This window comes from Hyaena hyaena, unplaced genomic scaffold (genome assembly GCF_003009895.1).
Source record: "Hyaena hyaena isolate Hyena2069 unplaced genomic scaffold, ASM300989v1 scaffold_229, whole genome shotgun sequence".
Classification (NCBI taxonomy): domain Eukaryota; kingdom Metazoa; phylum Chordata; class Mammalia; order Carnivora; family Hyaenidae; genus Hyaena; species Hyaena hyaena.
Window position 1 is genome coordinate 1,338,692 of NW_024080861.1, and position 18,051 is coordinate 1,356,742.

The 18,051-nt window shown below is 40.3% G+C and overlaps 1 protein-coding gene across 1 annotated transcript in view; it reads left to right on the forward strand.

Moving 5' to 3' along the window:
• Positions 1 to 18,051, forward strand: part of ARFGEF3 (ARFGEF family member 3) — a 178,339-nt gene that overhangs the window by 39,468 nt on the left and 120,820 nt on the right. The window contains exons 3-4 of the mRNA XM_039243569.1: positions 7,000 to 7,081; positions 10,783 to 10,914. Of these exons, the coding sequence (XP_039099500.1) occupies positions 7,000 to 7,081; positions 10,783 to 10,914 (214 nt within the window). The remainder of the gene's footprint in view (positions 1 to 6,999; positions 7,082 to 10,782; positions 10,915 to 18,051) is intronic.

The following is an 18,051-nucleotide window of genomic DNA, read 5'->3' on the forward strand; positions in this document are numbered from 1 at the left end:
AATGAAAACTTTGAAATGAAAAAGGTAAGTGGGTTTAACCATTGTCCTATCACAATAATGTCACAAAATATTTTTTGTGTTTATGTTGCTTTCTATTCTTTTGTAACTTTTTTTCCCTTCTGAATTGCCTTCCTTTATTGAAAAAAAATGTCAGGAAAACCAGCTTGTCTCTAGATGTTAGAAAGATATGATTTTCAAGGTAAATTCTAGAGTTTGAACACATTTAATCACCTCCATACATAGACCCAACTACTATAGAAGAGCCATTAGACCTATCAAATAGCAAAGGTAAAATATAGATCATATTTACAAGTTTTTAGATGATTGATGAGCCTACTTAATTACCTGTAGTTGTCCTTTCATTGCAAAAACAAGTCAGCTAGCATAGTGTGGCTGTCATGTACACAGAAGCTTTCTTTGTAGATAAGAACAGCATGTATCATAGGTATAAAGAATACATGGACTGTCAATGTAAGTACTAGTAAGAAATGGAAGAAAATTAGTTCTATATTTAATATTTTGCTGGCATACAAGCAAAGTAACTTACCTCTTTGAGCTGAACAGAAAGAAACACAGTGATGATTATCTTTGTAAGGAGCCAATGGCTTTATGGCTTTAAAAAATGTTTTGTTCAGATTATGCAAGTATATTCTAAATTCATTATATAAAAATTGATACAGGGACGCCTGGGTGGCTCCATTGGTTGAGTGTCTGACTTAGGGTCAGGTCATGATCTCACGGTTAGTGGGTTCGAGCCCCACGTCAGGGTCTGTGCTGACAGCTCAGAGCCTGGAGCCTGCTTTGGATTTTGTGTCTCCCTCTCTCTCCACTCCTCCCCCAACTCACACTCTTGTCTCTCTCTCCTTCAAAAACTAAATAAACATTAAAAATTTTTTTAATTAAAAAATTGATACAAATAGAATGTATAAAATACAGAAGATTCCCCAATGCTACATCTGAAAACACCCATCGTCAACACTTAGTCCAGCTCTCTGAGAGAGCCCTAGTTGATTTTCACTACTATATAACCCTTTCTACTGTTTGAATGTTTTTATGTACATAAAAGCCTTTTACAATAAAATGAGAGTGAAAGCACATGTTTTGGAAGAAAATATGAGCATAACCTTATTCTATTATTTGGGATTTTAAAAAACATATTGAATCGCATCAAATTGTTGATATTCAACCCTTTCCAATCTACAAAAATGGCCATTTAATATGCTCAACTTAATAATTGTAGTAGCCTTGCTAAGAATCTTGAAAGCCCACAGGAGAGAAGGAATTATATGTTGTTCATAGTTGCATTCATAATGACTAAAAGTTCCTGGAGGGTGAATCTAATCTTTGTTATGAAATAGAAAAGGATTGGTACTGATAAAAATAATTGTACTAATTTAGACATGAAAACAGAAATGGAAACCTTTTTTTTTTTTTTTGAGTTAATTAAAAAAAGAGGGCAGGGGAGAACGCGGGGAGAGGGGCAGAGAAGAGAGAAAGAAAATCCTAAGAAGTCTGGGTGCAGAGCCTGACGTGGGACTTGAACTCATGAACCTTGAGATCATGATCCGAGCTGAAACCCAGAGTCGGACGCTTAACCAACTGAGCCATCCAGACGCCCCCAAAATGGAAACCTTTTTAAAGGCATTGTAGAGAATGTCAATTAAGGAATGAATTCAGTTCCAGTTGATTCAATGGAATTGGCTCTGGCAGAACTCAGTCAATGAAAATTCATCAGTGTAAATACGCACTGTTTAAAGCCTCAGTATTCATAAACACAATAATGTCCCAAGTGTCACAGAAGTGGGGAGGGAAAGCAGTGAAAAACCTCCTTCACTGGGAAAAGTGGATGGCTGTAACTTGAACTCAGCAACTGGTTTTAAAGCCACATTTCCCCATTCATCCAAACTGTCTACACCTTCTCATAACTACATACTAGCTGTCAAATACAATGTGTTGTTTCATCAACATTCACTCAAGGTAATTTATATTACTTGTTTGATGCCTGTCCCCAGTCTTTTAACCTGAGGGAACTTTGAATGCTATTTAAAAAGTGATGTGTCATACGCCACAGTCATTGGGGAGCCGTCTGCTGGTAAAGGCATTTGTGGAGGCCTCGGCTATGGGTTTTGAAGACACATGGTACAAGCTTAAATCGCAACAGTTTCATTTACCAACATGTTATCTTGAAGAAGTAATCTATCTCATTGTCTTGTTGACAATTAAATCTCTACTTTCAAAAATTGTAATTGAAATATAAACATGAATATGTGATCATGGGGTTTTGCACATACAAGCCTCTGATTTTCAACTGGAGCCATGGTAATTATATGAAACAGTTCAGACAGTTATTGAATTAATGGCTTAGATCACAGAATCCTAGAATTGGAGAGTGTCAGCAGATTTTAGAAATCCAAAGGATCTCTGTGCTCTTTCCCATATGGTTCATCCAAACGAAATCAGCCCAACATTCAGGAATTTGGTTTTACTTGAAGTTCATATTAAAAGCTAACTTTTGGTAAATCCTAACTTCCCCTTATTCACCTGTTTTAATTTCCCATTGTTCATTGTTGTCTTCCACCCCAATATAGCTGGTCTGTGAACCATGACAACACAGTAAAGGCAGTTGGTTTAGTCTCCTTGACACAACCAGGCAGTGTCCTGAGATGGTCTTCCTCATGCATATGCAGCACTACTAATTCTTCTTCTTTAAGAAATAATTGCATGTCAGGACATGAAACCTGGGGCCACTGCCTTTATTTAATTAGGCAAGAGTGAACTTGAACGTGCCTGTGCATAAAAAATAATCACTTGATGTAACTGAATATTGATTTTTGGTATGCCCTTTTCCTAATGAGGCAGCATCTAGAAAGATCAAAAGATGATTTATTCTAATACAGTATGTGCAAAGGGGACTGTGTGCCACCTTGCATCTCCATTATAAATTTCATCCTGAGACCTAATTAACAGGCCTGTATTCTCTTTTATTCACACACACACACACACACACACACAAGCCAAGGCATCAGGGTTTTTATGATATCACAGAGCAAGCAGTGAAATCATTTGTGCCCCAGGAGCTTCATTCATTTCCGTTGCGTTCATTTCCTGTTGAAGTCAGGAACTGAGGCTTGTGATGCTAATCTAGGACTCTGCTGGGTCTGAGGGGAGGAGAGACCTTGGATCCTAAAGAGGGTCATTTCCCCTTAACTCCCTTACCCCCACACAGGAACCTACTCTGTCCCAGGCTCAGCATAACATCACTTAAGAGTCTATCCTTGTGAAACTCTAAGCCCATCCAGGGAACATAACCCTCTTCTCTGACACCAAAATAACCGCCATGTTGGGCAGGGTCCTTTCCCTTGAGGTCAGGGGCCTTCAATTTGGGATCCATGTGAAATTGGGTCTTGGGGGACTCATGAGTTCTCTGAAATGATTTCTGCATTTCTCTAGGAAGAGGGTCCCATGCCAGATATTTTATTTTTGTAATCCAAAAAAGGTCAAGAAACAAATCTAACTTTGCTCAGATCTTTTGAGACTGAAGTGTGTTAGAAGGAACTTGTCTTGAGAGTCAGATGGATTTCCGTTTGGATTGTGTCTAATAGACTTCAGCTGTGTAGCCTTCAGCAGGCTATAGAACCTCTCTGAACCTCCATTTTCTTAAATGTAAAATGGGGTAAAAATACCTATTTTAAGGTTGAAGTCACAGGTACACTAAACAGAGAGATAAGTGCTGATTTTATTTTTTCCTCTCTTTCAGTCCTTGAATGAAATGAAAGCAAGTATCTGCTCTGTTTTGCTTCTGGCCAGATTTTACTGAGCACCCATGATGGCATCTTACACACATAAGGCACTCAAACATTGAATAGATGGTTGGATGGATGGAGTACTTTGGCTTAGTACCTAGATGAAACCTATCTGCTTTCTCAAAACACTTATTTTCCAAGAGACATCTTGATAGTCTAAGATCTCTCTCTAGAAGAGAGCTTGGTTTTGTCAAAACCCTTCCAGGACAATTAGCTCCATGTCCTGTGCAAAATCTTTCTGCATACGATGAGAAGATTAAATCTGACTATCCTGTGTTGCAAATCATGATCTGCGCTGGGCCTGTGTCTGTATCAGGACTGGGCAAACTATAGCCTGTAGGCCAAATCTCGCCTATTGCCTATTTCTATAAATAAAGTTTTATTGGGACATAGCCATGTTTATTGATTTGTATTATTTATGACTGCTTTTGTGCTATGGTAGAGCTGAGCACTTAGGACAGAGACAATATGGAAAGGAAAACCTAAAATATTCATTATCTACAGAAGAAATTTGCCAGCCCCTGATATATATTATTTGTACTCCTTACTGCATCCTTGCAGGATTGGTCTTCAGATGCCCTTTTTATGTAAAGGGAAGCTAATATCTAACAAAGTTAAGTATCTTGATTAAGATTATACAACTTATAGTTAGGGTTTGAATCTGGCTCTGCGTGATTCCATAGCCCATGTTCTTTCCACTAAATTCTGATACCTTTCAACTCAGCCAAAGCCTAGCTGAACCACTTATATCTTTCAGTCCTGCCTGGTGACCAACACTAGCACAGGGAGCAAACCATTCAGCGATGTCCTCTAGAATCATGGTGCAACCTGCTGGCCCTCACATTTGTTCACAACCTGGCTCAGGTCTGCAGATAAATCGTGTGAATATATCAGTAGATGAGAAAGTAAAATGAGGATTTCACTGACTGTTTCTGAAGGTGGCAGAGCAATTTGAGTCTGCAGGTTTGTTTGTTTTAAATAGAATTTATTGTCGAGTTGGCTAACGTACAGTGTATACAATGTGCTCTTGGCTTTAGGAGTCACTTCGTATGATTCACCACTTACATAAAACAGAGTCTGCAGTTGTTTATACACAAACATAACACTGCTTCCCAAGACCAGAAGATTCAGCATTTCCAGGTGTGCCCTTGTTGCTGAATGTGGTCTCCCTCCACTCTTGTTTAGTGCCCTTAGTGAGTAATGTGTGATACTTGTGGATTTTCAGCATAGGGCCACCTACCAGAGACTTGCCCTTCCCCAAGCTGTGAGGCCGCAGAGTAATGGACCTTCATGCTTGCTCATTGATCCAGCACCTGCATTGGCAGACCTCACTCCGAATGTGAGATCAAAGTTCTTTCACAGTGAATCCTGATGGAAAGTTGATTGTTTCCAGGGTTTATAGGTGAAATTCTGTGGTTATTCTGGTTCATACTCTATCTGCCTCTTATGCCTACTTTGTAACTTTCACCCTTCCAGTTAATTTTTCTGGCTTATAAATTAGTTTGGATTAAACAAAAGGAAAAACAAATTTGGAAAAATCAACCACTCTTGCTTTAATTGAGTGGACAGCAGTATGTGTCTTGTAATGGCAGTTAAGCTGGCCATAATGGTATGGTGACAAAATTCCAGCCACCCTGCTGGAAGTAACACAGTTGGGTAATTTATCCATCTGTCACAGGATGTGTCTAATCAAAAATGGTTGTAGCGTTAATCGATTGTCATGGAAAAGAGGCTATTGTAGCATTGGGTTGGTGAGGGGAGAGGTGAAAAGGATTGGGAAGGTGAATGTCCTTTCTGATGGAGTCTGCCTTTGTTCTGTCTTTGGGGTCAGCATTAGGGACAGTCTGTGACTCTTGCTTCATCTGTCATAGAGCTGCTGATGGAGGATTCCATAGAAAAGTAGCAGAGCCACAGGACAGATAAGAAGGAATCATAGCTATAATTAACTTTCTGTTTCTTTGGGTTCTACAACAGTGACCCCTATTTCTCCGAAGATGAATCTTCTAGTCTTACCCTATAGCTTTTATACTCACTGAAGTCAATGAATCTTTCAGTTTATGCTGAATATACAAAAGAGGTTAAGATGAGATTGCTGCGGTTAAAGTGGGGGCAGAGGAAACTGGTAAAATTAAGTAACATTCCATTTGTTGTGCCAGTATAGCTCCATGGGGAAATAATAGGTTGATTAAAATTCTTGGGCTATTGTTTAATTATTTAGAGTGAGTGTTCTAACAGAAAGATTTTATTTTTGGTAGCCCTTTTGGCTTATTTCTAACATATTTTAGTGCCCAGTTATTTTTTTAAGCTTTAAAAGATCAGGGGCACCTGGGTAGCTCAGTTGGTTAAGTGTTCAACTCTGGATTTTGGCTCAGGTCATGATCTTATGGTTTGTGAGTTCAAGCCCTGCATCGAGCTCTGCACTGATCTATTTGAGATTCTCTATCTCTGTTTCTCCCCTGCTTGCTCTCTATCTCTGTGCCTCAAAATAAATAAACAAATATTTAAAAAATACCCCAAGTATCTCTCTCCATGTAGGTCTTTTCCATCTCTGCCGTGATACCAGGTACTTCTCATTGGTCAAAGTTGCTGCTATTTTTTTTTTTTTTATCGTTCTGTCTTGGACATGTTTATTAGGAACCCATCACAAAATTCAGATCTGCCTGATGGAGGCTAAAAAGCAAATTTAAAAATTAGAAATGATTGTTGAACATTCTGAAGGGAGAGAAACTGACAAAATAGAATTTCAGTTTATATTGATGAGGCAGAGTAGTGGTGGTGATACATTCTCTTTATAGGAAAGAGAGAGGTATGAGCAAGGCATAGAAATCTATTTAATGGTGCTTTCCAGAGTTGTTCACCCCAGGTGTACCAGATACAAACAATTATAGTTAGGAAAGAGCAAGGCATGTTCATGGACTGGTGAGAGTCCCACCAGGTAATAATTTGTGCATCAAAACAATTGTTTGAGCTTTCTTGTGTTGGCTTTTCCTGTAGCCAAGGCAAGTGCTGATAGGCTTTTTTTTTTTTTTTTTTTGCTGTGGCTTTTTAAAGTCCATGTGCATTTTTATTATTGGTTATAGTTTTTATGTATGTGTGTCACAGCATTTGGGAGTGGGTGTCCATAAGGCTTATATCATTTGACTGCCAGCTTTGCTGAGCTCACATGTTCTGTTGTTCTTATTTATGTGTTTGCCAGGGAAAAATGCTTGCTGCCTCTCCAGCTGGCCTTGGAATCCAAGAACATGAAACTGGCCCAGCATGCCTTGGCAGGAATACAGGTAAGGCTCTTACTGGGTGCAGCCAGGTGACGGAAATTGACAAGCTTCTTTGGCACTGAAAACACAAATACTTAACATTTTGAATCCTAGCTGTCAAAGACCCAGATCACAATTTGATTGAACTAGGTAATAACCACAGAGGACAGAGGATAGAGGATTTTCTTACGTTGAACAGCATTTCCCTGTGTATAGCATCATCGTGTTGAGCCTCTGTCCTCTGATCCTGATTTCTGGGGACCCAGCTAAGCTCAGGGAGAAATGAAGTGTTTTGGAGAATGTTCAACTTTCGGAGAGCAAACGATCTCTTGGTCCCAAGAGAGCAGCTCACATTCTATACCAAGTAAAATCTTAGGTACATGCAACATCTGTGGGTCCATGTAAGAAGAATTAATAGTAAACTGCAAAGATTTTATCTTATTTTCCATTTTACAGTTAGGTTGGTGAATGAATTCATGTGTTTTGTTTCCAGAGCAAAATTGGAGAGAAAAAAAGACATTTGATCTGATCAGAAAAGGCCTCAGAGGTGCCTGAGTGGCTCAGTCTGTTGAGTGCCTGACTCTTGATTCAACTCAGATCATGATGCCAGAGTCATGGGATCAAACCCCATGTTGGGCTCCCTGCTGGGTGTGGAGCCTGCTTGGGATTCTCTCTCTCTTTTCCTGTGCCTCCCTTTCCTGCTTGCATATTCTCTCTCTCTCTCAAATGAAAAAAAAATTACTTGAACACTTTGCTTCTCTGAGAATTTGCTCATGTGTATTTTACACCATCTGTAATAGGTCTGATTTGAACAGTGCAAAGGTGATGGCTGTATAAATACATTGACTTTTAAGTGGTTTGGTTTCTAAGTGACAAAGCACTGTGTAGTTCAAGCCTATGGGTTTTATACAGTGTGGCCATGGATTGGTAGCATTTCAGATGTCTTTTCACATTAGTATGTATTATTTCATCCTTTAAATTCAGAGAAGTCCCTAATGCCATTTAGAGTTAATACCTATGATGGGGACACCTGGGTGTTTCAGTTGGTTAAGTGTCTGACTCTTGATTTAGGTTCAGGTCATGATCTCACAGTTCGTGAGTTCAAGCCTAGCATTGGGCTCTAGGCTGACAGCTCAGGAACTGGAGCCTGCTTGGGATTCTCTGTCTTCCTCTCTCTTCCCCTATCCCGCTCTCGCTTGCTCTCTTCCTCTGTCAAATAAATAAGTAAAAGTAAACATTAAAAAAAAAGATTCAGTACATGTGAATGAGAAAACCAAGACTCTTCTTTTTCCAGTGGATTGAAATTAGATAATGTACATATTAATATATTTTAGTATTAGACATTTATTTTTTGAGAGAAAGAGAGCACACACATACACAGGGCAGGAACAGAGAGAGAGAGAGAGAGAGAGAGAGAGAGAGAGAGAGAGACTCCCAAGAAGGCTCCATGCTCAGTGAGGATCCCAACCTGGACTCTATCCCACAACCGTGGGATCATGACCTGAACCAGAATCAAGGGTTGCTCACTCAGTTGACTGAGCCACCCAGGCACCCCAGTGTTAGACATTTTTAAACACTGTCAGTGTTGTTAAATACTCTTTGCTTTCTCCGAGGTAATTGGGCCATCCGTGAAAGTGAGTGGGAGTTTGTGTTAACCTGCTGTGTTTCCTTTTCTCTAATATTGTACAGATTTCCCTTTTAGTTATTTGTTAACCCCCAGACACTCTAAGCTTACAAGCCATGTTTTTAAGGACTTGCTTTATCCTGTTAATTCTAATGACCTGGTGGGCAGTAGGTCTTCCTTTTACCACCCTCTGTCACCTACTCTTAACTGTAGGCACTTTTGTAGGCCTTTCCAGTCCTTATCACTTTACGTAAAAACAGGTTTGTATAGAAACTTTACCTCTGGGGTACCCGGCATGCACTGTGTGATAGTGAAAAAAATCTCTTTTGGAAGGATATGGACAGAGGTCAGGCAGTCCTAAGACAGTTTGAAATACTGGGTTCCAGATCTGCAGTGACATTCTGCTAAAAGAGGGAGTCCTTACACAAGGTGAATCCGAATTCCAAAAGTTCTTCACCGCTGCAGCTCTATACAGAATGGGACCAGGACAAATATAAAATCTTGCACTAGGGTCTCAAGCACTGACTGCCTCAGGACAGAATGAGAAGAATAGCTTCATTGCTGCCCTGGGGAATGAGAATTCAGGATTTCAGGGCGAGTCAGCACAGAATGTACTGTGACTTACAACTAAGCTCATTTGATTTGGGAATATAATTAAAATTATACATTGCTGCTCTTCCAGTTTTTGGTTTTAGGGAATAAATGCATTTAATTATCTCACATGACTAGAATTCTGGTGGTGGTCAGTTCTAGGTTCAGTGCAACAGCTCAGTGGTGTCACCAAAGACCCCATTTCTTTTTGTCTTTCCCTTCCGCCATCTCATTTTTTAAGACTTTTTTTTTTTTAAAGAGCAATGTTAGATTTACAATAAAATTGAAAAGAAGTATAGAGATTTCCCATATACCCCTACCCTATCCATTCATAGCCTCCTCCATTATCAGCGTCACTCACCAGAATGGTACAATTATTTTTTAAGTTTATTTATTTTGATATAGAGAAAGTACAAGTGGGGGAAGGGCAGAGAGAGAGAGGAAGAGAGAGAATTCCAAGGAGGCTCCCCACTCAGTGTGGAGCCTAGTGTGGGGCTCCATCCCATGACCATGCGATCATGACTTGAGCTGATATCAAGCATCAGACGCTTAACTGACCAAGCCACCAGGTGCCCCAAATGGTACGTTTTTGCCAAGGATCCACTTATAGTGACACATCATAATTACCCAAAGTTTGTAGTTTACCTTAGGGGGCACTCTTGGTTGCATTATTCTTTAACGTCAGACCACCCTTAATGTGTGACATTCCCTCTGGAGGCCACGTGTCAAGCAGGAGAGTATTTATGAAACCATATACATCAAGAACATTTAAAGATGTTTAAGGAGGTCTAGTATAGAGAAGAGAAGACTTAAGTAGACTTCATAGCTGACATCAGATATTTTAGCTTAGTCCTTGTGGCTCCAGGGAAAGATGAAGGAGTAGAATTTGTAGGGAAGTGGGTTTCGGTACAATCTAAGACAGGATTTTATGAAAAATAAGAGTTGTCCCCAAACACAAAAGAGCTGTGAGGTGTAATGTCTCCTGAGAGACCTCATGAAAGTGAATGCCTTCTCATTTGGTTTTTGTGGGATTCATTTTCTGATGAAAATGAAGATTTGTGAATTCACAAACACTTCTTAGGTAAATGACAGTTCACATCAGGAAGTAAAAAAGGGTAAATGTTTGAAAAATGAACTTCTTGTCTACAGGAACTTCTCCCTTCCTGTGACAAAGCTACATTCAGAAAGGGTATGTGTGAATGTAACTTTTGTAAGGTGCTAGATTCCCCTGGGCACATTCATCCTCTGTCCCCACTACCCACATAACCTGTATGGTTGCCGTGTTATTTAGAATGGCTTACCGAATAGCAGCAAAAGGTCTTTGCCCAAACTGCTTACCAAAGGTTTGATGTGTTTTTCTTTTTTATTGGCACATGGCATGAGTACTATCCTAATGGCCTCCACCTACGTGGTTCCCGAGCACAATTACCCTCAGTACGTCCAAAGATACAACAGAATAGGGCAGCAAGGGAAAGCCTATCGGTGATCACTGCCTTGTGCCTCTTTACAGAAGCTTCTGTCGGAAGAGAGGTTTGTATCCATGGAAACAGATTCTGATGAGAAGCAGCTGCTCAATCAGATCCTGAATGCTGTGAAAGTGACGCCTTCCCTCCATGAAGACCTGCAGGTGGAAGTGATGAAGGTTGGTTTGATGTGGCTGCCAGTTTGCATCATTAGAACAGGAACGCGCTGGCCATCCCCCCCCCCCCTTGTTTTCTTGAAAATGCCTCTGCATCGTGGTCATGCTAGCACCCCCTTCATTTGGAATGTATGCTTACTTGTGCTTATGGTCCCCCAGAATTACCTGGATTGTTGAACAGAAATGACAACTGAGTAAAAAGGTATCATTTCAGTAACTCTGTATGATTTTTGGCCTGATCTTGCATATCTACGGTTGTTAGGTGATGTGTTTATCACTTTTTGAGAGAATGTATGTGAGTAGGTCCAGCTTAGGGGAGACCTGATCATTTCGGGTATTCTGTTACCTGTTTATGTTAAAACATGGCAGTGACCTGAGGATGTTTTCCCACATACTAAGGCTTTGGAATGGACAGTTTAGGGCCAGGAAGACCATCCTCAGGGACCGTATCACAGTCACATCTTTCTTTTCCATCCTCAAATTACATGAACTGTATCTCCCCCATTTCAGTTACCACTTTTGGAGATGGCATCTGTCCTTCTCCTCCCCCTTGTCCGTTGTTCCTTTTCCCTTTTCTCTCTTCCCTCCTTTGAGGGTCATCATGATTGGGAGCCCTTTATGCTGACTCTGGAATGTGTCATTTCCTGTGAATGAACAGTGAGTTGGGCAGAAGACGATGAAGTCTCTGTCCAGAACAGCACCTTGGTCAGAAAAACACCTCTGGAACCACAGGGCTGGCTTTTCATAATGCCATCTGTTCATTTCCTCCCTGGAGGAATAAGCCTAGAGAGATACTTACGAATAGTTGGGTGTCATATGATGATTGCTTTCTTCCTGGAAATGCACTGCAGGATTTTTGTCTTAGATAAGAGATTTCACTCCTCTGGGTTTCAGTTTCTCCATTCAGGAAAGAAAAGATGATTTCAGTGATGACACTTGGTTAGTGCCTTGGCCCTCACCATAGCGTGCCATTGATGGGTGCTTCAGTATTGTCGTGAAGAGCTGAGACTCTGAAGCTAGCCTGTCTGAGTTTGAATACTTACTTTCTATTTGGACGTCCTCAGGCAGATTCCTTAACCACTCTGTGCCTTCATCTCCTCATCTATAAAATGGGGGAAATAATAGCATCTACCCAGTAGGATTGTTGCAAGAATTAAATAAGTGATATTTGTAAAGAACTTAGCACAGTATCTGGCATAAAGCAAGTGCTTTAGAAGTGTTACATATTCTCACTGCTTCCTACCTGCTGCTGCTGAGTCATAATCTCAGTGGGTGCATCTAGGAATACTTTTTTTAAGTTTATTTATTTTGAGTGAGTGAGAGTGACAGAGACATGTATGTGCAAGCAGAGGAGGGGCAGAGAGGGAGAGAAAGAATTCCAAGCAGGTCTGCACTATCCTTGCACAGATTGATGCGGGGCTCGAACTTAGGAACCGCAAGACCATGACCTGAACCAAAATCAAGAGTCAGATGCCCAACCCGCTGGGGCCACCCAGGCACCCCAATCTAGGAATATTCTTAAACATGCAAATATTGAAATTCTCTGAGCTAGCTTGTGATCTTACTCATCTTTAACTCTCTTTGATTCTGTAATGTACAGTTTTGCCTTGTCCTCTGACACATGTTCAGCAGCTCTGCATTCATAGAACCGAAGAGTAACCACTTCTAGGCTTATTTTACTTCTCTACTTCCTCTATGCTGCCATAGAGGGGCTGGGCCAGCTGCCATGTTGATTAATCACTTTTGTGGCTTCCAAGTCCAGTCTGTTGAGTTGTCCTATTCTTTCTCTCCATATACTGGAGGGTGAACTGTGGTATCATGCTGAGAGACATACTTCACAGATTGCACATTATTCTGGACATTCTCCCGGGAATATACCTTTTTATGGAATACATGAATTTGTATTAAAAATTAAAAAGAAAAGTATGTATTCTTCTTAGAGCCTTGGAGAAGCAGAATGTCTAATGGTTATGTCAACAGTAGCACCTGTTTTGAAAACTTATGCTTGCTTCCTACCTCCAGCCCAGCAGTACCTTCTGCTAGCCTTGCTGGGAACAGGAGTTGACACATGTTAACTCTCCTGGAAAATCTTAATGGACTTTCTGATGACACCATGATAGGCCATTGGTACTTGTCGTTAATGTCTGGGAAGAAATAAAAAGTGTCAGGAAGAAGAAAACCGTAATCAGGCCTGCCATTCTTTATAATTAGATTTCCAAAACACTTAAAAAGATAAGGGCTTTTGTTCTGTGCTGTGATTTTTAACCATTTAAACATTGGAATTGGGAAAAAAATATTTCATCTCACAACAAACCTAGCTTTAAGCTAATTTTGTTTTCATTTTTTAAAAAATTTTCTTTCTCAGAGAGACAGAATGCCAGCAGGGGAGGGACAGAGAGAGAGGGGGAGACACAGAATCTGAAGTAGGCTCTAGGCTCTGAGCTAGCTGTTGGCACAGAGCCCAATGTGGGGCTCGAACACACAAACTGTGAGATCATGACCTGAGCCAAAGTCGGACACTTAACCGACTGAGCCACCCAGGTGCCCCTAAGCTAATTTTCTTACAGTATACTTTTATTTTAGATAAACATTTTTACCAAGCAGCTAAAAAATAAATGATGAAGTAACTATACTTTAGAGTGATATTATTATTTGTATCAAATGGAACTTTAGAGATAGCGGTCTGACTGCCTTGGCCCACAAGGGAGGGCTCCATGATCATTTATTTCTGACATTTAGATTATTTGGGTATGAAGACCTATCCAAATTATAGCCTTTCTGGCTTAGAAATAATAATGTTCATACCCTTTCTTTATCCTGGAAGAATTTCTATGATAACTTCAGTCGTCTTCAAAGCATGTACCCTTTTATCTTGTGATTCTACAATATTTAGAATGGCCCAGTAAAAACTCTCAAACCCTTGTTTTGCTAATACGATTACCATATTGAAAGGTTCTTTCCACTTGTTCTCCCTAAATTATATTTAACAAAGAGAATTGTTTGAGTCCTCAAAGAAAGGCTGGATTCCCATTACATATGAAAGGAATATTTATTCTTGATGCTTCACATCACTCATTCTCATGATAAATTATCTAAATGGGGCGTTTCCTATAAAAATCTTCCAGCCATTTTATATAAGTATTTCATAGGCACTAGAAAATGTTTTAATAGGAGGTATGGTAGGCATTTTCAAATGTTGGTATGCTATTCAGGAGAGATAAAGCCACACCATGCAGTTTTTATTTATTTCTGTCCAAACAGCATAGCACATTTGTATGACAAACCCCAGGTGCTCTATTTTAAAAAGCTATGCCATGCATTTTACTCACAGATTGCTATCTGCTTGTGTTTGTAAACGTGAGAAATTGAACCATGTCACATTCTTAAGAGTACGTAGCAGTTGTATAAAGCTCCTGAAGAGAAAATAATATGGTTTCCTCTTTTAGAGGCTTCCCTAAGATGAAACTAACTGAAAGTAATAATGAAACTCAAGATTCTGATGGTAGTGTTTTCATTTACAAAGAAGGCCCTAGATTTTCAATCAGAGGGTTAAGAAAAAAATCAATGATGCTTGCTTCTCACAAATTAAATAGGAATTGGGTTAGATCGCTTAGTCTAAGATCTATTCTGCAGGGTTTTACTACCTAACAGCAGGGGGAGGAAAGGCAATTTTGATTTACTGAAATGGCCATGAAATCTAAATAAAAATTTTATAGCTATCAGGACTGTAGAATCAGAAAGAAGGTTTTTCAATAGATAGATTACCTTAGAAATGGTTTAGTAGACAGCAGGGAGCTATTTAATATTTAGGTTAAACACTTGTCCTCTTTGGTGATATTTTCCCGTGGTATCTGCCCTTTCTATAAATGCCACGCAGACTTCATAGGAGCCAGGTACAAACGAATGACATCTCCAACGAGAGCAATTAGGACTTTTTCCCACTTCTTGCAGATAGATAACCTTTAGCGAGGTTATTAACTGATGTAGCCAGCTGAGTCTTTAAAACTGAAGGGAATTGCATGGCTGGCCTTCTGCTTGCCTAAGTGTGTAGCAGAAGAGAGCATCCTATCTGGGGAGGGCAGCCGGCTTAGTTGATAAGGAAAGGATGTGATACTGGGTGCTGAGGAAGCATCTGATGAGTGTTCTCTTATTGACTGGCCTACTTTGCCTGCACATTTGGCTAATAGAAATGAATACCGGTGAGATGCTTTACAGTTTTTAAAGGAGAAGTGACAGGGGCTGATTATTTAACATTTATTATGCATCAGACACTCTGGCATGTACTTCACATTCATACTCAGATCATACATCTGGGAAAGTGGCAGGGCCAGGATTTGAACTATAATTCAGCTGGAGACCACGCGTGTGCTCTTAAACAGTGGGTTTTGTTGCTTGCCTTCTAAGCCTATTCTGAAAGGCTTGTAGGTGGTAGTCATTACTATTCTCATTCCAAAGATGACTGAACAGAAAAATTAAGTCACAGGCTGATAAGGAGCAAAGCTAACAGTGGCTCTGACTCCTGTATTTTCTGTGTTCTTCAAGACAGTACATTCTCTCGCTAGTTTCAAGACCTAGATTCAGATACGAAGGAAGAATCAATGTCTCTTTCCCACTAAATTAGCTAATGGTTCTGTGTGTGTGTGTGCGTGTGTGTGTGTGTGTGTGTGTGTGTGTGTGTGAGAGAGAGAGAGAGAGAGAGAGAGAGAGAGAATGTGAAAGATCAAGATCGAGATCAGGTTGGGGGAAGGGAAAGAGAATATCATTTGCTGTTGAGACATTTTTATATTTTATAACAAAAGCCAACCAAACATATACAGAAAATACAAGGATGGGCAACTGATGGAGAAAGAGCTGATGGCTACAGAGCTGATAAGCTGGTAGACCAGAACTTCAGGATGTCTATTTAGAGCTTTGCTCTTACAGTGAGGAGGAGAGAGTGCTTTTAAATTATGTACCAGCGTTGCATTCAATGCCTTGCCAGGGAGGAAGAAATGGGCCAAATGGAAGGACTGTTTCTAAACTCCTCTCAGTTGTGTTTTAAAGTTTATTTATTTGTTGAGACAGGGGAGAGAAATGGGGGGAGGAACAGAGAGAGAGAGAGAGGGGGAATCCTAAGCAGGCTCCTGCTCCATCAGTATGGAGACTGATACGGGGCTGGAACCCACAAACTGAGATCATGACTTGAGCCAAAATCAAGAGTCGGATGCTTAATTGACTAAGCCACTCAGGCGCCCCTATTCTTCAAATATTTGATTACTTCCTGTGTTCCAGGCACTGTGCAAGCCACAGAAGATCCTTTGGTGAAGAAAATGAAACCAAAAACCAAACAAAAACAGAATCTGCTTGGAGACTAATGATGGAGGTGGAGATTAATGAAATACATAAATATACATAAATTGTGATAAATACAAGGAAAGAAAAATCTAGGGACCTAAACGTATATTTATAACGGGATCTGATGGAGGACAGATGAAGAGGAGGACAGAGAAGGCTCTTCTTAAGAAGTGACTTAAAGTAAATAAGATCTAAAGCATAAGAGTCAGATGAGCAAGGGGATAGGGTTGGATAAAGGGAAGAAAGGATTGCTACCTTAATTAGATTTCATTGCAGCTGCAACAGGGCCGACATTTATTTTCCTTTTTCATAGACCTAGGTCAGTACTGGCTGAACCACATGATCTGAGATCCCTATTCGTAGTTCTTTGTTTCTCCACCTTGTGGTCCTTAATGGTGCCCCATCCCCAGCCAACAGCTCGCATACCAACCACCTGGAAGACACTTCTAAGGACATCCCATTGGCCAGAATTCAGCGTATGGCAACACTCCATTGTAAGGAGGAATGGGAAGTGTGGTCATTGCCTGGGCAGCTGTGTGCCCAGGGTTCTGTTCTTGGAAACAAAGGGCATAGTGTTGAAAGATGTCTCACCGTCTCCCACAGTCACGTATCACATGAGAATTATAGTCTGGCGTATTTCCCCAGGTAGAGGCAGGTGGCACATCATCTCCTCTGCTACCTTTCTTGTGTCCCTTTCCCCAGAGGGCAGTGGTGGCCTTGTGTTCAGAGAGAAAGGAGCTTAACTAAGACCCAGTGAATTGCCTGCGATGGAAAGCGCACATTGTAATCTCTCCAGTGGGCAGTCCTTAACCATTGGTCCAGGCATGACTAGACAATTTAGTTAGGAGGTAAAAGCTAGTCACTTATTGTTAGTATTGTTTCTGTCACTTTAGCACCAACCAGGGCATCTGGCACATGGCTTATTAATTATAGTTAGTGACTCATGGAGAGTAGAAGGTTCATCAACCCAGATTCACACTTTAGAATTGAAATTACCTCCTATATCATCAGAGCCCTCTTTTTATAGGTAAATTGAAGCTGTAATGGTCCAGTTACTCAGCTGGGTGTACACAGTGGTTGGTAGCAGAGTTACTTTTTCAACCATTTTTATTTTTCTGGAAAAGGTTTATTTTTGTAGCTAGGCTAGGAGTTGATCTGGTCTCCAGATGTGTGATATTGGATAGGTGGAGAAGACAACAGTTCAGGCCCGTGTTTAAGTTCACTGCAAGGTTAATGCGAGTAATATGGCTTCTGAAAAATAATGAAACCTAATGAGAGAAAAGAAATCTCTTGCAGTAGATAGGAACTCACTGAGGAAACTTTCAGTGGCCTGGAAGAGAAGAAGGTGGCAGAGGATAACTGTCCTATGAAACAATCATTAGACTCTGTTGTTTTTAAACTTCTTGATACTTTTTCTTTTCAAAATATCTGGTAGCAGAGTGGTAAGGGCAAAGCTTCTGGAGCTAGAATGCCTGGCGACCTTGGGAAAGTTACTTCTCTGTGCCTCAATTGTCTAATCTGTAAAATGTGAATAATGGTGATGCATACCTCCTAGAGTTGTTATGTCTTAAATGAGTTAATATAAAATAAGTGCTTACAATGCATGGCATAGGTTGATGTTAGATTTCATTTTTGTTACAGTTATAGAAAAGGGTATGTACAGCATGATAATAAAATGAATACCTCTAAACTCATTCAAATTTGAACTGGGACATTAGAAATACCTTTGCTTTAAGGGTTTCTCCTTCCTATCTCTCTTCTTCCTCCATAGCCTCTGTGCCCCCCTCCCCCCATGCAGCCTGTAAT